Source organism: Sceloporus occidentalis, unplaced genomic scaffold, assembly GCF_023333645.1.
Source record: "Sceloporus occidentalis isolate IW3139 unplaced genomic scaffold, rSceOcc1.0.p SCAF_6, whole genome shotgun sequence".
NCBI lineage: Eukaryota > Metazoa > Chordata > Lepidosauria > Squamata > Phrynosomatidae > Sceloporus > Sceloporus occidentalis.
Window position 1 is genome coordinate 3834316 of NW_028316986.1, and position 23047 is coordinate 3857362.

The following is a 23047-nucleotide window of genomic DNA, read 5'->3' on the forward strand; positions in this document are numbered from 1 at the left end:
CCTTTTGTTGTTGTTACTGTGTGCCTTCAAGTCATTTATGTCTTATGGCGGCACTTAAGGCGAGACCATCATAGGGTTTTCTTGGAAGAATTTCTCCAGAGGAGATTTGCCATTACATTCCTCTGACGCTGAGAGAGTGTGACTTGTCCAAGATCACCCTGTGTTTTTCAGGGCTCATGAGGATTCGAACCCTGGCCTCCAGAGTCATAGTCCAACGCTCAACCACTATGCCACATTGGCTTTCAGATTTTGCTGGTCTGCAACTCCCATCCTCTGTCTGGGGCTGATGGGAGCTATAGTCCCAAACCATCTCCTAGCCAGCCATTTCTTAACCCTGCTCTAGATGTCTTTTTCCACACCTTCACAGCCAAACCAGCTTGCTGCTAAACAGAGTTCTCGCATTTCCCACGCTGCATGCGCCCTATTTTTAGTCACAGATATGCGCGCACACAAGGTCCAACGTGACTCTGGGGAAGTTCCTCTAAATAAAGCTCCCTCCTGATGCTCCCGGACCTCCAGTCATTCCGTAACAGGTCTGTGCATCCAACTCGAAACAGCAGCCGGGCGGTTGGGTTACACGTTCATACTCTCTTTCTCTCAATCTCTCTCTGGGAATGCAGACATGGTCCTCACCTCCAGCCAGCTGCCTCTTCTGCAGCTGTCCAACAGCAGAAAAGGGGTGGGGATGGTGGGGGATAGAGTGGATTGGTGGGAGTGGGGTTACAAAGCACAGCAGCTCTCAAGGGACTTGACTCACAGCCGTCTTTGCTTCAGCAAGGAAAGCACCTCACCGACTCCTTCATGTAGTTTGGGATTTTGGCAAAACAAGATTACAACTGGCAAGAAAGAAAGGGGGAAGTAAAATGCTGGAAGGCAAAGAGGCACGTGCAAAGAATAACTGGTGGCCATTTCAGGAATGCTATTAAGGTTGGGAAGGAAAGAGGATGCATCATTCGGTTTGTGCCCTCTTGTGCAATAACTGGGGGCCCAGTCACACTAAAGAATTATAATAGTTATAATTATAGCCATATAGAATTATAGCTATATCTTAGAATTATAGTCGTAATTTATAGCTATGATTCCACTTTCACAACCATGGAATTCCATTTTACGGACTCCTAGGATTTGCAGCTTAGGAAGATGCCTTTTGCGTTCTCAGCCAGACAACTTCAGTGCTTCCCCCAAAACTACAAATCCCATGATTCCACCAGATGGAATTATGGCAATTAAAGTGGAATCACAGCACTATAGCCATGTAATGTGAACAGGCCACAGGAATTAGGAAAGTCTTGCAAAGCTATTGCATAGCATTCAGAAATCTATCAGCAGTTCCAGATCTCTCTTCTACCCAGAGCCTAGAAAACCTAGTTTTTTGGAGTATAACTCCCATGATGGAAATACAAATCCAATGGCTGGATGGATGATTCTGGGAGTTTTAGACACACAAAAACGGAACTACTCCAGACTGTATACCCCTACCCTAGAAGACTCCAGAAACAGAAGTAAGTTTGGCTGGGTGCATACACACATATGGTAATTCCACCCCAAAAACCTTTCCCATAATTTATATCTGTCCCCTCCCAACACTGCTATTTCCTCACTGGTGAGGATCTGGGGGTGTGGAAGAGCCCCCAGGTCTGTTCTTGTCACTGCTAGTCCATGCACACCCCACTCTCCACCAGTGAGGTAAAAGCCATAGTGGCTGAAAATTCAGTTTGGATGGTGTGACAGGTCCTTTATCCCACTTGATGGAGCTTTGGGTTACCTACTCCAAGATCTGTTAAGGATTAAAGGTACTGGAGCCCCTGTCTTTCATCCAACGTGGCAACCTCAATAGGTAGGCAGAATCATAGAATCATGGGCTGGAAGGAACCAGAACGGGCATCTAGGTGAACCCCAGCAATGCAGAACACACTGTCAAACCAAGAGCAAGAGGGTGATCCAGCCTCTGTTTAAAGATCTCCCAAGATGGAGAATCCACCAACCGCCAAGGCAGCCTATTCCATTGTGGAACAGCTCTTGCTGTCAGGAAGTTCTCCTAATATTGAAGTGGAATTTCTTTTCCTGTAGTGTGAATCCATTGCTCTGTGTTTCTGTCTCTGGAGCAGGAGAAAATAAGTTTGCTCCATCCTCAATATGACATCCCTTCAAATATTTAAACACGGCCATCATGTCACCTCTTGGGCTTCTCTTCTTCAAGCTGAATATTCTCAGCTCTTTAAGCTATTCCTAATAGGGCTTTCCAGACCCCTTACCCTTTTGGTTGCCCTCCTCTAAACATGTTCCAACTTGTCAATATCCTTTTTGAATTGTGGTGCCCAGAACAGGACACAGGATTCCAGGTGAGGTCTGACCAAAGCTGAGTAGAGCAGCACAACTGCATCTCTTGATCTGGATACTACACTCCTGCTGATGCAGGCTAAAATTGCATTGGACTGGATGGGTGGATAGGTGGGTGCATGGATGGACAGGCAGACAGAATGATAGATCTTGCATCTGAGGAAGTAAGCCCAGGTCTACAAAAGCTTATGCTACAACTCCTTCTACACAGTTAGTCTCAAAAGTGCTACAAGATCCCTTTGCATACAGATAGATCTATAGTCATTTGGACAGATTATACCACCAGCACAATGAATCTAGACTGTTTTTCAAATTATTCTTCCCATTCATCAAAAACAGGGTCCAGCAAACTTACCTGGGATGCTGGCATCACTGTTGGGTGGACTCTGTACCACAGGGCTGCAGGATAAACTGGTCAAGACCATGGCAGCCATCATCTCATCCATTTCCACTGCAGCATCTGATTTCCTATCATGGGAGACCAGGCAGAAGAGAAATGATTATTGTCATTATTTTATACATTTATATCCCACCTTTCTCCCAATAGAATCATAGAATCATATAATCATAGAGTTGGAAGAGATTGCAAGGGCCATCAAGTCCAACCCCCTGCCATGCAGGAAATCACAATCAAAGCATCCCTGACAGATGGCCATTCAACCTCTGTTTAAAGACTTTCAAGGCAGGAGACTCCATGTGACCCAAGGTGGCTAACAACATTTTAAAACAATGCAGATTAAAAATGCCACAAATTTTTTTAAAAAATGAATTGAAAAATCATATAAATTGTGCCTTTGGTATGCAGTGGAGTTTGGTTCCAGGGCCCCCATGGATATCCATGGATGCTAAAGTACCTTTACATACAGTGGGGCTATAAAATGTATGGACCCAGTGTGATGCAATGGTTTGAATGCTGGATTATGACTCTGGAGACCAGGGTTCTGGAAGAGTTTCTTCCTGACATTTCAACAGAACAATACACAGATTAACATGGAAATCACTTCTCCCTACCCAGGGTCACACAGTATATATGCCAGCATTCTCTGAAGGTGCCAGCTGAAACATCAGGAATAAACTCTTCTGGAACGTAGCCACATAGCCCCAAAAACCCATGAAAAACTATGTTATATTATTGTTTTTCCTCAAAGTTGTCTTCATAAAACCTATGATTCCTAACCATTCTTTCTTAAATCTATCTATTGATTTATTCCTATTCAAATTTTTTAGCTTATTTCTCTCTACATAATTGAACATTTTCCATAGCCATTCTGTTACATTTGGGCTTTCTTTACCTTTCCATCTTCTGGCATATATAGTCCTTGCTGCTATTATCATATAAAATAGTATCTTACCGTGGGTTTTTTTTATTCTTTGTCTATTATAGTAGGTACAAAAATGTTTTAACCTGCTGCCACAAGGACAGCAAGGATGGGGCCATCCCGGCCTCCCTGGAGAGGGACTTCCAAAGCCTGGGAGCAGCAACCCAGAAAGCCCTCTCTTTTGTTCCCACCAAACAAGCCTAGGAAGGTGGTGGGACAAAGAGAAGGTTCTCCAGGTAATCTTAAAACCCTAATTTTTTATACAAGGAGATACGGCTTCGTAACGTTCAAGCGACAAAAGAAAAACGACCTCCTAAGAGACCTGGATTCCAGCTCCACCTATAGCGTTACATGCTTGTTTTAATGGAACCACGTCAGACATGTTCCACTACAGCGCTACCAAATTATCACAACCCCGAGGCACAAATTCATTATTAAAACTCAGCCGATAAAGCATTTCCGATTAAAACCGTCAACTTTTAACAAGCGCCGAAAGACACTTGCAACCAGCAAGGTCAAGGAAAGTCCAGGCGTCTTTTCTCCGATGATTCGTTGCAGCCTGAATTTTGTTCTCGGCTAGGAACTCCCGTTGCCTTGCTTCTCTGGGAGAAGGAGCTATAAAAGGCGCTTTTAGCATAATAAATTATTTAAACAAGCTACTCCAGGCAACCCTTCATGAGCAGCAATTCAGAACATCAAGTACCCAAATGTCAAGATTTTAAAATACATGTATATATATAGCCTTCCACGGCTGATTTTAAAGATGGCACTTTGGTTGTATTAGAGAGTTGAGGAACATCTACAGTCAGCCCTCTGTATCCAAAGATTCAACCATCCACAGATTCAACCATGCACAGTTTGAAAATGTTTTTAAAATATATACATTCCAAAAAGCAAACCCTGATTTTGTCATTTGATATAAGGGATGCCATTTTACTATGCCATTGTATATAATGGGACTTGAACATCTGTGGATTTTGGTATCCACAAGAGATCCTAGAACAGGCGACCCAGAACATGTTTTATATTTCAACCTCCTGGCCAGGAGGAATTTCAAAATGACCTTCATTTTGAGCACAACTAAAAAGCATGAATTTGTATTTATATCAGTGCTTTTAACTTTAATTGGGTAATGACCTACATTTTGCAGTGCCTTGTCCTTCGTTGCATTCATGACATCTGGTTATCCTGTCCTTAAATCAAATCCCAGCAGATAGCAAGGGTCTACTGTTTGTCCATCATGGCGGGAGGAAATGTGATGCCCCCCCAAACCCTGGTGTTTTTTTTTGGGGGGGGGCACTCTTGACCCCTTGCAAACTTCCAGGACCATCCTTTTTCCGGCCAATAAAAAGATGAACTGCGTCTCCTGGAGTGCTCTGCAACTTCAAATGGAGAAGCCAAACTTGGGGTGTATCTGCACTGCAGAATTAATGCAGTTTGACACATGTTTAACTGCCATTGCTTCAATCCATGGAGTCAGAGTCAACTTGAAGACAGAGACAGTGTGGTGTAGTGGCTTGAGTGTTGGATTATGACCCTGGGAGACTAGGGTTCAAATCGCTGTACAGCCATGGAAACCCACTGGGTGACTTTGGGCAAGTCATATTTTCTCAGTGTAAGAGGAAGGCAAAGGCAAAACCTCCTTTGAATAATAAACCTTAATAAGAAAACCCCTTGGTAGGTTCATCCAAGGCTGCATCTGTACTGTAGAAACAATGCAGTTTGACACTGCTTCAACTGCCATGGCTCCATGCTATGGAATCCTGGGATCTGTAGCTTTGTGAGATATTCAGCGTTCTCCGTCTGAAAGCTCTGGACAAACAGAATAGGGTAGCCATGTATCAGAGTAGCATGGATGACAGGTGCCAGCCTGGTGTAATGCTTTGACTGTTGGGATTAGGACTCTGGGAGACTAGGGTTTGAATCCCCACTCAGTCATGGAATCCCACTAAGTGAATTTGGGCAAAAGTCCCACTCTCTCAGCCTTAGAGGAAGACAATGGCAAACTTCTTTTAAATAAACCTTGCAAAGAAAATCTTGCCAAGGATAGGCTTGCCTTAAGTCAGAAATGTCTTGAAGGTACACAGCAAAAACAGAAACAAGTCTTTTGAGGCTGCATCCGCCCTGCAGAAATAATCCAGGTTGACACTACTTTCACTGCCAACTAAAGATCAAGCCTGTTGCAACTTCATTTTTCATTCAACTAGTCTTACTGTTGTATTATTTTAAAGTATATGGTGTTTCAGTGCTTTTCTCTTTTTGAATAGTATTCTATTTTTAAACAATTGATCTGAGTTAATATCATAATAGTTTTAATTCCATTTTAATTGTCACTTTTATAAGTTTATAACTGTACTGTGTTTTTAGAATTTAAGCCACTTCAAGTCCCAATTTTGAAGGTAATGAGGGGTACAAATAAATATAACAACAACAACTGCCATGACTCAGTGCTAGAGAATTCTGGGAATTGTATTTACTTATTTATTTATTTATTTATTTATTTATTTAGAGTATTTATAGCCCGCTCTTCATCCACAAAGGCTCTCAGAGTGACAAATTGTAGTTTGCCATGATACCATAGCTCTCTTGACAGAGAAGGCTAAATGTCTCACAAAATGGCAATTCCCAAAAATCTGTAGTATTAACCCATGGCAGTGAAAGCGGTGTCAAACTGGATTATTTCTGCAGTGCGGATGCAGCCTAAAAAGGTTAACAACCCACCAAGCAATCCAAACCCCTCACCTTTTAGGTACGTCGATATTCTGAGACACGGATCTCAGAGCAGATGCCACGGCGTCAGCTGTCGAAGTCGGGCAATCTTCCATGGCCATGGCCATGGCATCAAAGCCCGCTGCCGCATGCATGCTGTGCTCCATTTCCAGAGGCGGGCGAGGCAACACCTGGGCATTAGTCAACCTCACTTCCTCGGCTTTTCTGCAGACAGAAAATCCCTGTTCTGGGAGCAAAACTTTCACTTCATTGCTGTCGCTGTCGTGGTGCTCCACCAATCCAGTTTTCTCTTGCTCATTGCAAAAGAAGCACACCTGCAAAGAGACTGATGGAAATGAGAAAGGGAACATTCCAGTCTTCCACTAAGGCTGCATCTGCATTGCAGAAATAATCCAGTTTGATACCACTTTAGCTGCCATGGCTCCATGCTATGAAATTTGGTGTTTGTAGTATGAGACATTTAGCCTTCTTTGTCAGAGAGGTCTGGGGGCACAATAAACTACAAATCCTAGGATTCCATAGCATCAAGTCTTGGTGGTTCAAGTAGTGTCAAACTGGATTATTTGTACAGTGCAGATGCAGCCCAAGACTCCATTTTACAGGACTGGCTGCAAATCTGTGTGGCAAAAATTCAGGCACCTCTTGGCAAAGATACCGGCCGTAGCCACAGTCAGAGAAATCTTTACCTCTGGCCTCTTTCACATTACAAAATTTCAGTACAATCTTGCTTGGTGTGGCTCCATCTTAAGGAATATCTTGAGGTTTGTAGTTTCACAAGGGATTTGGAATTTTTTTGCCAAATCTGAAAAACTCCAAAATTCAAAACGGTTCTGATGTCACTGTCTCAGCCTCTCATAGACAATTTTGGATGTTGGGGTACACTGAGTCTTTATTATCTGAAATGTTTGGGACCAGAAGTGTTTTGGATTATGGATTTTTCTGTATTCTTGAATATGTGCATACACAAAATCTTAATTTTATACTGTTTTAACTGGGTAGTTTTAATTGTTTCTTTTTAAATTGTTTTTAAAGTGTTTTTATCTTGTGAGCCTCCTTAGGTCTCTTTTTGGGAGAAAGGAGGCATACAAATGAAATAAATAAATAAAATAATGAGATATCTTGGAGATGGGACCCAAGTCCAAACACAAAATGAATTTTGTGTACACCTTATGCACACTGCCTGAAGGTAATTTTATACATGATATTTTAAATAATTTTGTGCATGAAACAAAGTTTATGTATGCTGAACCATCAGAAAGCAAAGGTGGAACACAGCTCAATGCTATGGAATTCTGGGGTTCGTAGTTTTGTGAGACATTTAGCCTCCTCTGTCAGAAAGCTCTGGTGCTACAAAAAGATACAATTCCCTGAATTCCATAGCATTTAGATATGGCAGTTAAAAGTAGTGTGAAACTGGATTATTTTTGCAGTGCGGATGCAGCCTTAGATATCTGGATATGGGATACTCAACATGTGGTAAACAATACTAATAATAAATGATTATGCTTAGGCTTATGATTATTAACTAGTAGCAACCAGCAACTGGTGGCTTCCGTGTGAGTGGAATGGTGGATCTGCTTTGGGTTTTAGTACAAAATTTGAAGGTTCTCTCCAAAATGTTTGTTCCTACTGTGCTTCCTAATAGGTGCAAAAACTAGGATAGTTTACATAAAGTTCAGACTACCAGTCGGAATTGATACACAATGTCACTGGTGTGCTTTTAAACGTGAAAGGAGTCATCCCCGGTGGCAAATGCCACCAGAACAAATGCAGCAATTTGGAGAGCTATTTTCAAGTTCGGACCAAAGCCCAGAACGGACTCACCATCCCACTAACCCAGTGATTGGCCAAAGAGGAGTGCATCCATACCTCCAGCCAGCAATTTCTCTCCTGCCCCACAGAGAGGTCAGGTTCCCCGGGGCCTTTGCTCTCCGGGACGATGGCCTAATAGGATATAGAACGATTGCCTAACGCCCCAAAGTCTATTTTTATTCCCGTAATTGTATCTGCGTTGAGGCTCTCACACTTGGGCTAGTTATTCTTGGAGGCTATTTATAGGGGAACTCTCTTTACCATATGGAAAGCAGAGACAGACTGAACCACCCACAAAAAGGAGAGACACAGCACACTTGGGGTGCATCTACGCTGTACAAATAATGCAGTTTGACACCTCTTTAAGTGCTGTAGCTCCATCCTAGGAAATCCTAGGATTTGTAGTTTCCAAGGTTTTTGGCCTTTTATGCCAAAAAGTGCTGGCACTTCACCAAACTGCAAATCCTGGGATTCTGTAGGATGGAGCCTTGGCAGTTAAAGTGGTTATCAAACTGCATTATTTCTACAGAGCAGATGCAACCTTAATTAAGGGGATATATTTCAATAGTAGAGTAGCAGAGTGGTGTCGTGGTTTGAGAGCTGGACTAGGATGCCAGGAGACCAGGGTTCGAATCCTCAATGAGCAATGGAAACCCATTGGATGACACTTGGAAAGTCACCCTGTCTCAGCTTCAGAAGAAGGCAATGGCAATTTCTGAATAAATTTTTACTGAGGGTGGTGTCATGGTTTGAGCATTGGACTAGGACTCTGGGAGACCAGGGTTCAGATGAAACCCTCTGTGTGACCCTGGGCAAGTCACACTCTCACAGCCTCAATAGCAAACTTGTGAACACTTTTTACTGAGAGCCAGGGAGGTGTCATGGTTTGAGTGTTGGACTAGGACAGGGTTTGAACCCCTGCTCAACCATGGAAAACCGTTGTTGAGTCATCCTCTCTCAGCGTGACACCCAAAATTCATTTATGTTTCATATACATCTTATTATACATATAGCCTGAAGATTCATTTTACACAATATTTTTTCATAATTTTTGGCATGGAGCAAAGTTTGTGTATGATGAACCACCAGAAAGCAAAGGTGCCACTATTACAGCCACCAAAAAAGCTTGGTTTTCAAAGTACAGTATTTCAGATTCTGGAATTCCGGATAAGGTGGACTCGACCTATATTTTGTTTTATCTTACATTATAAATCACTTATTAGGAGAAAGGCAGAGTATAAATCAAATAAATAAATACAAAACTAAGTCGTTTCAGCAGAGCAGAGGACAACAAGACCCAGCTGACTGGGGACACTGGGAGCTGTAGTCCAAGCAAAAACAACTGTTTCCTCTGGACTCTGAAAAATGGAGAATAGGAATAAAATGGACAGGTACAGAGAGGCCCGTAACTGGAAAGAGGCACCACGGAGGTCTTTTAGCAAAGTCCACCTTCAGCAATTACAGAACCAAATAGGTGGAGGGGAACCCAAGGATCATCTAGTCCAACCCACTGCCAGCACTAGAAATCCAGAGTCTTCTTAACAGAAAGGGTTACAGGGGAGGTGTGAGAGTGCAAGGTATAAATCTATCAAAAGTTTAGCTGAAATCCTGCCCCTATTTCTTGTTTGGTGGCTGTGATTATTTTATTCTATTCTATTTTATTTTGCAATGTTGGCACTGGTCCTAATTTAACAAACTTAATCTTCCCCAACAAAAGCTGTCGTTGGCAGGCACCAGAGAGCAGCCTGCTGCCAACCCCAACTTTGCACATCTTTTGAAAGCGGAGAATGCTTGGAAACGTTACTTTTTTTTGGATGACAATTTCCAGAATCCCCCCCCCAGCCAGCATTCCCATGCTGGGAGTTGTCATCCAAAGAAAAAAGAAAACGTAACTTTTCTGATCAGTATGGAGGAGAGAGGAGGCCCATTTCAACTTGGCCAGACGTCCAGGGGCTATTTTTATTTCATACGGCTCCCAAATATTTTTGGCCGCTGGTTATTCTGGGCTTATGGGTGAGCGGTTTCAAACAGACTCTGTTCTACAGACTGCCGTCTCCGGATAAAGATACGCCTTCCCAGGTTGCACAGAGTGCCACTGAAACCTCAGAAGCCAAAGCTGTCCTGCAAAAACAGTCCACCAAAAGGATACCGGATCCCTTTGCACAATCAGTCCCAGCCCTACACCACTTGATTGCAGACCCCTTTGTTGCATAATGTAGCATTGTGTGCTCCAGTAACACAAAAGACCAAGCTGATAGTAGAATTGCTACTGAAAGGGTCTCCCAGGTCAGGCAGAAATGGTGCCACAACAAACTACAAATCCCAAAACTGCATACTATTGAGCCATGGCAGTTAAAACGGTGCCCAACTGGATTATTTCTGCAGTGTGGATGCCAGACCACAATGCGAAAGGGCTGAGATGCACCTCGCCTCTGTATCATCTGCTGCATCATTTACCATTAATAAAGTTTATTCGATTGCAGCAACATGTGTCAGTGTTGAGTATTAAATGAAGACTTGACAAAGCATAGAATTATAATGGTCCCTGCACATTCGCTGAAATCCACAGATGGCAAGCCCACGGTTGGCGGGGGGGGGGGTCCCCTGTAATAGTATACTGTAAGTAGTAACAATTACAACCACCACAGGCCCTAAGTCCTGAATCAGGTCCAGGCTATTCACACAATACCCAGACCTAATTTGGGATTTCCACCTCTTGCCCCGCATTAAAAAGACTTACCTTTTGCTCTAAGGTTTTGATATGCAGTGACAGTAGCCTGCTCACTTTCCACGCCATCCCTGCAAGCATCCCTGCCCAGTCGCTCAGAGGTCAATTCAATGCTAGGCACCTCATTCTGACCTCAGAGCAACTCTAACCTGCAATGGTGGTGCCAGCTGTAGACCGTATGCAAAGGCGGCCACCTATTGTTCACCGAATTCGGGGCCAGAATACTCTGGGAGCAGCCCAGAGTGTCTGGCAGACAAGCCCTGTAACACCTCCTAAAACATATCCGTGCCATACCTTTTGGCCTGGGAGCAGCGCTGGCCAGTTCTGGTGTTGATCCGTAGGGCCATCTCCGTGCTCCTCATATGGAACAAGAGGCGGGGAGCCCTTGTCGTGGTGATCCGGGTGCAAGGCCTGGGCTGGCACAAGCACCCCCTCCCCAAGCAAAGGAGGAGCGGAAATGCGGGCGCCCAGCAGGGAACGCTTCCCCAGCCTCCTCGACAGCACAGTCGCCATCTCAGACACGCTGCAAGAAGAAAAGAAAAATGAAAAGCGTTACCTCTTAGAAGCTGGGTGTGGGGCACCAGGAAGCCCTCAACCCCCCAAAAGTGTTGGCAGGCACACCCAGTCCTGCCAACACATGGTGAATGGTTACAATAACATGGATGTCCTTCTTTCCTCCATGGCCACAATTACAGGTTCAAACTTGGAAAATCAAACTTTTGGTCCTGTTGTTGTTGCCATCAAGTCATTTATGACTTATGGAGACCCTAAGGTGAACCTATCTTGGGGTATTCTTGGCAAGTTTCTTCAGAGGGGTTTGCCATTGCCATCCTCTGAGGCTGAGAGAGTGTGACTTGCCCAAGGTCACCTAGTGGGGTTCCATGGATTTGAACCCTGGTCTCCAGAGTCGGAGTCTAATGCTCAAACCACTATACCACTAGCTATTGGGTGGAGGCCATAAAAAGAGGACATCTCCCCAGAGACACACAGTGGAAATCTGCCTCCCAATGAAATTTTCTTTCAATCCCCAAATTTCAAGCATTGCAGCAGGGATGTAGCCAGGATTTTGGGAAAGGGGGGGCTTGGGCACAGCGGCACAGGCAGCTTCAGAAGGGGGGGGGGGGTCCAGGCTACGTCACTGACTGCAGTAACTTAAAACTCCAATGGGGCATTCAGAAATGGAGTTTAGGCACATAAAGAAAAGCAGCAGGCAAAGTGGCCAAGAGAATGCTAACACAACACAAAGGTGTGAAAAGTTTGCAGTGTATCATTTTTTGCAATGTTAGAAATTTGGGGGGAAATCCTTTTAGGCTGCAATATTCTTATGGTGAACTTGCTACACCCCAGATTCCATTGAATTACCTCTGCAAAACTTATCAACTACTGTACTTATTCAAAAATTAGTATCTTCAAATGCAAGAGCTGCATAATATCTGTGAGATTTCTACTGTGTCCGTTTGGGACCAGAGGTGTTTGGGATTTTGGAATTTTTATTTTATTTTGGAATACCTATATTTGCATGTATGTACATAATTAGATATTCTGGATATGGGACCCAGTCTAAACACAATATTCATTTATTTCATATACCCATAGCCTGAAGATAACGTTATACACAATATTTTAAAATAATTTTGTGCTTTGAGCCAAATGGTGTCAAACCAGATTATTTCTGCAGTGTGGATGCAGCCCAAGTGGAAGCCAGTGTAGTTCTTGGAGAACCGGTGTTATATGGACTCTAAAATGTACACCTGACATCGGAGCCTTTGGGGCCTAATCGATTTTCTCCAACTTGCAAATATGCTGAGGTTGGCATTATTATTTTTAATTGGTTTTGAACTGCCTTGTTTAAAGTGATGGAGGATGATTAAATATGCTTTTAGGCTTGGAAAGTTACTGATGTTGTTTCAAATTGCCTAAAGCGATTTTAGTTTATGCTACGATCCTTGGATGTAGGGTGAGATATAAATATTTTAATAATTTTTTAAAAAAGAAAGAAATTAAAATATAGATCGTACACGCCTGCTGCTACTGGTTGTAGGTTTTAAAAACAGCAACGGGCTGACTTCAGCTTTCTTGTTTACACCGCACTGGCTTATCCGGTTTTCAAAAGGTTGGCCCTGGGTTTCAGGGCTGCAATTTCCTGCCAGGGATCTCCCTTGGGGGAGACGCGTGGGCTTTGGGGTTTAGCTTGCCTACCATCCTCCTCGACTGGGTACATGTCTGCTGTTGTTTTTATTGTCTGCCTGGTTCGTACAAAATAAACGACTACTTCTACTCGGACGCATTGTGCAAACAGCGCTGTAAATTTGCATCGGAGGGGGGGGAAGCTTCCCTTCTTTTCTCCTCCAAGAACCCTTGGCCAAACTGTTGCAACCACATCCCAATGGGAATATCATGCCTGCTTGGATTCGCATTTTAGGGTTAAGGGACGGGACTTCTGGTGGAGAGTGTCTCTGTTTGGCCGGCTCAGATTCCAGCACTGTATTTTTAGAAATCGAAAGCTTTCTCTTACAGCTGCCTTTTGTCTGAAGACTTGTTATGGATCGCTGGGCTTCTCCAGAGGCATCACTACAGGGGCATGGGGGGTGCGGATCGCACCGGGCAACGTGGCCAGACGTCCTTTTCTTTCCAGGACATGTCCTATGTTTCAACCATTTGTCCAGGAGGAATTTCAAAATGTCCTCCACTGTGAGCACGACTAAGAAGTATGAATTTACATTTGCAGTGGGCTCTCGCTACCCGTATCCGCAGACGGCAAACCCTTGTTCTCAATGGCGGTGCACATGTCAAGTGCCACTGAGGACAATGGGACTTAAGGTCCTAGTTTTTTTCTTATCCGTGGCAGAGGAACCTGGAATAGAACCCATTTGAATATGAAGAGCTGACTGTATTTGAGTGTTTCTAACTTTTATAGTGGCCCCTCCACATTCGCGGGTTTCAGATTCGCAGTTTTGACTATTCACGACTTTGTAGCTGCTGCTATGGGTTTCAAGGTTGGAAAGAGAGTTACAGGTGGTGCTGTTGGTAGGAGAGGACTTTCTATCGTTCACGTTGGGGAAAGTAATATATCTGTGGTTTTTCCACTTTCATGGGGATCCTTGGCCCCTAACCCCTGCAAATGTGGAGGGGTGATTGTATTTGGTAATGTCCAACAATTGTCTTGAATGTCCGAAATTTTGCAGTGCTTTGTCCTCCTTTGCAATTATGACATGTGGTCAGCCTGGCACCAAGTGACACCTCAGAGAGAAGGTGTACACCTGGCAGGACTTACATGGCTGTGGGTGAGAGACAAGGAGCGTCACCTCCCTTTTCTGTTTGCCCAGCAGCCATGCCAGACCCTGAATGGACCCTCCGGAGACCGTGGCACTGTCCACCTCAGCAGCAGCAGCTGCTGGGAGGGGTTCTACCATTTACTTTGGCACAGAAGCTGTGCCAGTCTCTGAACAGGGCTTCCGTAGGTTGCCGCACTGTCTCCTGCAGCAGCGGTCTGGCTGGACATCAGTGGCATCACTAGGGTTGGTGTCACTCAGTGCAGTGGGGTGAACTGTCTTGCTCTCCCCTGCTTGGCCAGACCACCATCCCCCAAGGCCCTTGAACTCCAAAGGTGCAACCACTGCCAACAGCCAACACCACTACTGAGTCAGGCAGCCCTATGGCCTCTGGAGGGTCCAGAAAGGCTGCTAGGTCTTGACAGATTGGTCTTGGAACAGCTCAAGCCAGAGATCTTATTAGAAGCCAAGGTGATAAAATTAAGACTGATGTACTTTGGCCATATAATGAGAAGACATGAAACACTGGAAAAGACAATAATGGAAACACTGGAAAAGACAACTTTTAAGTGCTGTAGCACCATGCTATAGAATCCTGGGATTTGTAGTTTTGCAAGGTCTTTAGCCTTGTCTGTCAAAGAATGGCTGGTGCCTCAAAAAACTACAAATCCCAGATTTCTGTAGGATGGCACCATGGCAGTTAAAGTAGTGTCAAACTGCATTATTTCTACAGTGAACAAGATACATCCTAGAACTTATGGATTCAAACTGCAAAAAAGAATATTCCACATAAGTATTAAGGAAGCACTTATTTTTTTTACTATAAGGACTGTTCGGCAGCAGAATGGACTGTGCAAAAGGATGTTGGAATCTCCTTCTTTGGAGGTTATTATGATTATGATTATTATTTATATAGTACCATCTATGTATATGGTGCTTTACAACAGTTACAGAATAGAACATTGGTAACTACTGCATTGATCTAAAATACTAAAATACTATTAAAATACAATGAACCCCCACATATACACACACACACATGTAACGCAGAATAAAATAATATAGTTATAATAACAAAAATAAGTTGGATAGGCATCTCAGGAGTGCTTTAGTTGCGTATCTCTGAATGGTAGAGAGTTGGACAAGCCCTTGGGGGGCCTTCCAAGACTTAACAGTCTATGATTGTATAAATTTGTTAAGGAAACTTCCTGTTTTTGTCACCCTCCAGATGTACTGGGCTACAATAGCCAGCACCCTCGGCCAGCACAGCATGGCTGGGTTAAGGTAGAGCAAAATTTAGCAAAATTAAAGTCGCCGGGCCGCTTGCAAGGTCTTGGTGCATTCCTGGCCCGAGTCCTAAAGAGCAGAGAAACATCCCGAGAAAGACTTAACAGTCAGAAACTCCAGGGAGTAAAATGCCGAGGAAGAGCAGAAGGAAAGCCTGCAGCTGGAAAACGGAGATCTGATATCCTCAGCATTCTGCTGCAGAGACCAGGGGGGAGTGGCACGGTCGCCCAGAGGCAGAAATGCGCCTGCAAATGGGCATGTTGGGCTTGAGAGGGTGCAATAGGAAGCAGTGAGAGAAAAGACGAGGCAGAAGGCACGCAAAGCATGCAAACCGAGGGTTAGGGCAAGGAACGCACAGGCTGGGGGTCTTGAGAGGCCCCCAGGTCCCACTTTTGCAACCTTCTGCAACATTTTTCTTGTGAAATTGCTTAAAACATAGACTTAACTATCTGAGTATGTAGAGAGATCTTGTAGCACCTTTGAGACTAACTGAAAGAAAGATGGTGGCAGCATGTGCTTTCCTAGACTTAAGTTTACTTCCAAATGCATCTTCAAAATGTTTCCTCAGATGCATTTGGAAGTAGATTTAAGTCTAGGGAAGCTCATGCAGCCAACTTTTTTCTTTCAGTTAGTCCCAAAGGTGCTACAAGATCTCTCTACATACTAATTCTACAAACTAACAAGGCTCTATCTTTGAATTCTTGAGGTTCCTAGCTCAACATTTTTTGCATTGGGTGTGTTTTACCTAAAAGCTAAAAAGTAGTGCCACTACATTTTAGCTTTTAGGTAAAACACACCAGGTGCCATTATACTTTAGTCTAAATAAATGCAGGTGTTCTAAAATATAGTGCCATCACATCTGTATAGTCCTGATGAGAAATCTGTACTTAGGACAAGAGGCGACTGCTGGAACAGAATATGGAGAAAGAGAATGGTTCCCAATGGATAAAGGGTTAGGCAAAGCTGCACTTTATCGCCCTACTTGTTTAACTTGTACGCTGAAAATATCATATGAAGAGCAAGTTTAGACTCAGAAGAATGAGGAGTGTAGATAGAAGGAAGGAATACCAACCATCTCAAATATGCGGATGATGTTATACTTCTAGCGGAAAACATCATGGACTTGGAACAATTGCTAAGGAAGGTCAAAGATGAAAGTGCAAAGGCAGGTTTAATGCTGAACAGAAGAAAACAAAAATAATGACCACAGAGGATCTACATAAATTCTGCCTAGACAATGAGGAAATCGTAATAGTTAAAGATTTCCCATACCTTGGATCAAACATGGATCAGAATGGAGACTGTAGCCATGAAATCAGAAAAAGATTCGGAATGGGAACGGCAGCCATGAAAGAACTAGGCAGGATCCTAAAGAGTAAAGATATACAACTGAACACTAGAGTTAGAGCAAGCCAATCCAAAATGTACTTGCTATCCATTGTATTCCCCATCACTACGTATGGACATGAGAGTTGGACAGTGAAGAAGGCGGATACAAAGCAAACAAACTCTTCTGAAATGTGGTATTGGAGAAGAGTGCTGAGGAATCCTTGGACAGCCAAAAAGACAAACAAATGAATTCTGGAATGGGTCAAGCCTGAACTCTCCCTGGAAGCCAAGATGGTTAAACTGAGGTTGTTGTACTTTGGCCACATCATGGGAAGGAAGGACTACATGTGAAAGGGATCTAGGAGTCCTAATAGACCACAGGTTGAACACTGGTCAACATTGTGATGCACCAGCTTAAAAGGCCAATGCTACTTTAGGCTGCATCAATAAAAGTATAATGTCTAGATCAAGGGAATTAATAGTGCCACTCTATTCTGCCTTGTTCAAGCCTCACCTGGGATAATACTGTGCCCAATTCTGGGGACCAAAATTCAAAAAGCATGTTGAGAAACTGGAGCCATGTGTCCAAAGGAGGGCCACCAAAATGGCAAAGTGTCTGGAAACAATGCCTTATGAGGAGTGACTTAGGGAACTGGGTATGTTTAGCCTGGAAAAGAGATGGTTAAGAGGTGATATGATGGCCCTGTTTAAGTATTTGAAGGGGTGTCACATTGAGGATGGAGCAAGCTGGTTTTCTGCTGCTCCAGAGACTAGAACACGGGACAATGGATGCAAGCTACAGGAAAACAGATTTCATCTAAACATTAGGAGGAACGTCCTGACAGTAAGAGCTGTTCGACAGTGGAAGAAACAGCCTTGGAGAGTGATGGAGTCTCCTTCTTTGGAGGTCTTCAAACAGAGCTAGGGTAGCCATCGCTTGACTGAGAGTTCCTGCATGGCAGAATGGGGTTGGACTGGAATGCCCTTGGGGTATCTTCCAACTCTATATGATTCTATGATTTATGACTTGCTGGAAAAGACAATAATGCTAGGAAAGGTGGAGAGTAGCAGAAAGAGAGGAAGAACACACACCAGATGGATGGACTCAATCAGGGGCTGGAGCTACAGGACCTAAGCAGAGCACTGAGGACAGAGAGGCTTGGAGATGAGTCCAGGTCGACTCCAGGGCAGTTAACAACAACAATTCTAAAAGCTTTCCTAATGCAAAAGCATGGAGGCTTTGTGAGAAATTGAATCTTCTCTGCCTAGCAAAGGGGCTTGCAGCCTCACAAAGGACAGAGACAACCTGGGTTTGAAAGTAAGAGAGTTTTTTCTATGTGGTTAATGGGATATAAATTTTATTTCCTGGACTTTAAGTTGCTTTGTCTCTTAGTGCCCACATGGCCAGAAAGAGGGGTGGTCTGCCTGTGTGGATTTCCCTCCACACCATCTCAACTCGGAACAACCGCAACAACATTTTAACAAAATGCAGGCCTGTAACTAACATCATCATATATATATTTTTTTCAGCAGTATGATTTTAACAACTTTGCCTGATGAGGAAGCCGGTGGAACTTCAAAGGCTTGCAACATGTACCGTATATACTCCCCTATAAGTCAGCCTCAGGTATAAGTCAAGGGCAGGTTTTGGGGCTAAAATGATGGGTTTTAATATATGACACATGGATAAGTAGACAGTAAAACTTAGAGGCATTTAAATGAAGGATGTAAAGGATGACGCAAAGAAAACAGTGGCAAAGAACTTACAAAATTCCATTAGACATCACTACTGTATTTGCCCTCATAAGGTTGGATGGATGAGCAATGGAAGGAGGTAAGCGCTTTCAAGGCAGATTAAACTCTTGTCTTTCATCAAAGGATGATTTTGTGTGTGTGCGTGTGCACGCGCACATATATATATGATTTAAAGTACAGTATTTACATTGACCCATGGATAAGTCAACTCAGGGTTTTTGGGTCAATTTTTAACCTAAATTCCTAGACTTATACATGAATATATACAGTATATTATGCATTTTACACAAGGAGAGTAGATAACCATATGAATGATAACTGGAACGTAGCATGAGAACCAGAGAGGAGATGTGATGAACTGGTCAAGGGCACCCCCAAGAGGATGGAGGGCAGAGGGGTATACTGAAATGTATGCAGTGTGCCAGGAAACCATTATCTCTGTTCAACCCATTGCTGTGGATATATTCCAATTCTGCTATTTCTGTTTCTAAACTTCCTTTGCTGTCTCCTCTCCTTGGCTTTGGGCAACAGCCTTCCTCCTGCCTTTGTCCCCCAACAACCATGTTAAAACTGAACTTGCCACCTCATCTCCATGCCCACAAGGTTTGTAATGTCAACTGGCATTCTCATACATAACTGGCTTATCTAGGTCTGCCTCTGGACTCTCCACCCCAAACATGCATCTGAGCAAGTAGACGCAAGCCTATCATCAGGTTCTTTCTTTCAGTTAATCTCAAAGATGCTAAAAGATCCCTTTGCACACAGAGTTTGCAGACTGCTATGTCTTTGAAGTCAGCCATCATCATCATCATCATCATCATCATCATCATCATCATCATCATCATCATCCCACCTCTCCCTATGGATTAAGGTGGGGAACAACATATCTCTCACACTCCTAATCCACCATAAATTTGTTCTTTCCAGAGGAGAATGTAGTAAGTCAGAATTGCACTGGGGAAGCATTGTCAGGTCAAGCACACCCCACACCCATGAGACTTCAAGGCCAAAACATGAGATTTGGGGATTGATGGTTGCAAGTGTGATGTTACACAGAGCAGCCCCCTGGAGATGCCATCCAGCATGATACTTTTAGCATCAAGCACACTTGTTCTGACTAGGCAATTCAAATCAAATGCACCATGTACAGGTTGAGTCTCTTTTATCCAAAATAGTCGGCCATCCTTATCCATGGATTTTTTATCCATGGATTCAAGTGTCCACGGCTTGAAAATATTCAAAAAAGTATAAATTCCAAATAGCAAACCTTGATTTTGCCATTTTATATGAGAGACATTTTGCTACAGCACCCACGGATTTTGTTATCCACGGTGGGCCTTGAAACCAAACCCCAGCAGATAACAAGGATCCACTGTACTAGAAGTGTTCTAGATTTTGGATTTTTTCAGATTTTGGAATATTTGCAAAGACATACTGAGATACCTTGGAGAAAGAACCCAAGTCTAAACATGACATTCGTTTACGTTTCATCTACACCTTACACACATAGCCTGAAGGTAATTTTAAATACACAATATTTGTAATAATTTTGGGCATGTAGCAACAGTGGTGTACAGAGAACCATCAGAAAGCAAAGGTGTCACTCTCTCAGCCATTCATACAGACAATTTTGGAGTATTTGAGCATTCCAGATAAGGGATGTTGCTCAATCTGTAAAACGAACAAGAAAAATGCATACACACACCCACACTTTTTCAAGACAGCCCTCTCGCCCTGAGATATCTTCCCCTTGTCTGCTGACTGGAGAAAAGGGTCCATGGCCCTATAATATACCCAATGCACCAAACACAGCGCTTAAACAGTAGCGCAAAGAATGCACTGACATCATTTCTTGTTTGAATTCACCACCATAGAAAGCGCATAGATATCTAATTCATCATTAAAGCAGACGGAGACTTTGCATCCTTCTCCCTGGCAGACTGGTTTTGTATGGGTAGCATCTTATTTTGGGATGGGGAGCTGCCATGCAGCTGGGGAGGCCATACAGGCTTTCTGAGACCCCCACAATTTTCCATTATCGGGGGGGGGGGGGAGTACAGCAGGCCCTTGGTATGGCTGGGGTTTGGTTCCAAGACCCTCTGTTGATACCAAAATCTGTGGATGCTCAAGTACCATTAAATACAAAGGTGTAGTAAAATTGTGTCCCATATATAAAATGGCAAAATCAACATTTGCCTTTGGGAATTTATACACTTTTAAAAATATTTTCAAGCCGCTGATAGCTGAATCCGTGAATAAAGAATTCGTGGATATGAAGGGATGACTGTACTAAAAAAAAACCCATGTGGGGTAAGGGAGCAATTCCATTTTGCTTTGGGCCTTATTAGTCTATTTTAGGCCCAGAAACTTCCCTGTCCTCCAAGGCACAGGTTGGGCCTCTCTTGTCCAGAATTCCTAAATCTGAAATATGTCAAAATCCAAAATCGTCCACATGGGTGGCTGAGATAGTGACACCTTTGCTTTTCTGATGGTTCATTCTACTCAAATTTTGCTTCATGCACTCAATTATTAAAAATATTGTGTATAAAATTACCTTCAGGCTATGTATATACTGCATACAAAACATAAATCAGTATGCAAAGGGATCTTGTAGCACCTTTGAAACGAACTGAAAGAAAGAAGCTAGGAGCATGGGTTTTTCTAGACTTGAGCCTACTTCCTCAGATGTGTCTGCGCTGCAGAAATAATCCAGTTTGATACCACTTTAAGTGCCACAGCTGCATGCTATGGAATTCTGAGATTTGTAGTTTTGTGAGACACTTAGCCTTCTCTATCAGAGAGTTCATGCCACAACAAACTACAGAATTTCATAGCACTGAACCATGGCAGTTAAAGTGGTACCAGACTGGATTATTTCTGCAGTGTGGATGCAGCTTCAGATGCCCCAGGCATCCGAAGAAGCAAGCACAAGTCTACGAAAGCTCCTATTACCAGCTTCTTTCTTTCAGTTTGTCTCAAAGGTGCCACAAGATTTCTTTGCACACTGATTTATGTTTTGTATACACTATATACACACCTGAAGGTAATTTTGTGTGTAATACATTTAATAATTTTGTGCATGAAACAAAGTTTGTGTACACTGAATCAGTTCATCTCAAAGGTGCTACAAGATCCCATTGCATACTGATTTCCCAGACTAACGCAGCAATGTCTTTGAACAAAACATAAATGAATTTCATGTTTACACCTTGGTCCCATTTCTCTCTAAATAGGTTTCTCTCTAAGTGAACCTCATCAATATTCAGAAGATTCAGAACTTTCAGAACTTGTGGACTCTTTTGAGTTCTATAATTCAATACACCAAGGCCCATCATCCATAAAGCAGGCTTCAGTTAAACATAGATTCAGAGTTGGAGGGGACTCAAGGGGTCATCTAGACAAACCCCATATCATAGCCCAACTCCAGCATTTGAAAACGATGCAGGCGAATGCCACAAAGAATGCCGTTTCTGCCCCAAAGGGAGGTGTTTTGGGAGCAGCGGGGGTCACCCACAGTGATCAAGCACATTCTCCTTTTCCAGGACACATCCTATATTCCAACCTTCTGTCCAGGAGGAATTCCAAAATGTCCTCCACATTGAGTATCACTAAGAAGCATGAATTTACATTGATATATCTGTGGATTTTTCCAGCTTTTATTCTGGTCATGTCCTATATTCTCGAATGTTTTCCATTTTGGGGTGCTTCATCCTCCTTTGTAGTTAGGACATTGCTTCCCAAACTCTGGTCCTCCGGGTGTTTTGGACTGCAGCTCCCAGAAGCCTCAGATATATTGGCCAATGGTCAGGGATTCTGGGAGCTGAAGTCCAAAATACCAGTGTTTGGGAACCACTGGCTTAGGACATCTGGTCATGCTGGATGTCAACCCCTTTAAAGTGTCACCTGGTGTGGTCCATACTCCCCATACACCCCTACTGACGCCCCTGAATCAATACAGCTGGCCCTCTGAATTTGTGGCTTTGACTTTTGCAGATCTGCTTATCTGCGCTTTTGCTTAATATGTTTTCTCTAGGAATCTCTAGGTTGTCCAGCGCAATTCTGCCCGAAGTGGACTATAGAGTTGTGCTGGAGAACCTAGAGAAAACACTTCTCTGGGCATTTGTAGGTCCTCCAGCATGATTCTATGGTCAACATCTGGCAAATGTTGACCATAGACTTGCACTGGAGGACCTGGAGATTCCTAAAGAGATAAAAAGACTCTTGGATAAAAAGACTAATCGTTTTTTATTTGTGGTTTTTCCTTCTTCAGAGGGGTCCTTCACCCCGAACCCCAGAGAATGTGGAGGGACCACTGTGCATGAAAAGGGAATGCAGCAATGAACTGGAATAGGTAGGATGCTGAGTTTTGGATGCATCTGCCACCCACCCTGAGCGCAAAGACTACGACTCTCGAGACCAGGGTTCGATTCCCACTTGGCCATAAGGCTGGCCTTGGTCAAGTCACACTCTCTCAG

The 23047-nt window shown here is 43.4% G+C and overlaps 1 protein-coding gene across 2 annotated transcripts in view; it reads right to left on the reverse strand.

Moving 5' to 3' along the window:
• LOC149310340 (zinc finger protein 395-like) overlaps nucleotides 1-23047 on the reverse strand; it is a 50080-nt gene that overhangs the window by 20862 nt on the left and 6171 nt on the right. For both annotated transcript variants that reach the window (XM_089528748.1, XM_089528747.1), the window contains exons 2-4: nucleotides 11224-11452; nucleotides 6402-6703; nucleotides 2696-2808 (exon numbers count right to left, since the gene is read on the reverse strand). In XM_089528748.1, the coding sequence (XP_089384874.1) occupies nucleotides 2696-2808; nucleotides 6402-6703; nucleotides 11224-11442 (634 nt within the window). In that variant the 5' untranslated portion in view covers nucleotides 11443-11452. The remainder of the gene's footprint in view (nucleotides 1-2695; nucleotides 2809-6401; nucleotides 6704-11223; nucleotides 11453-23047) is intronic.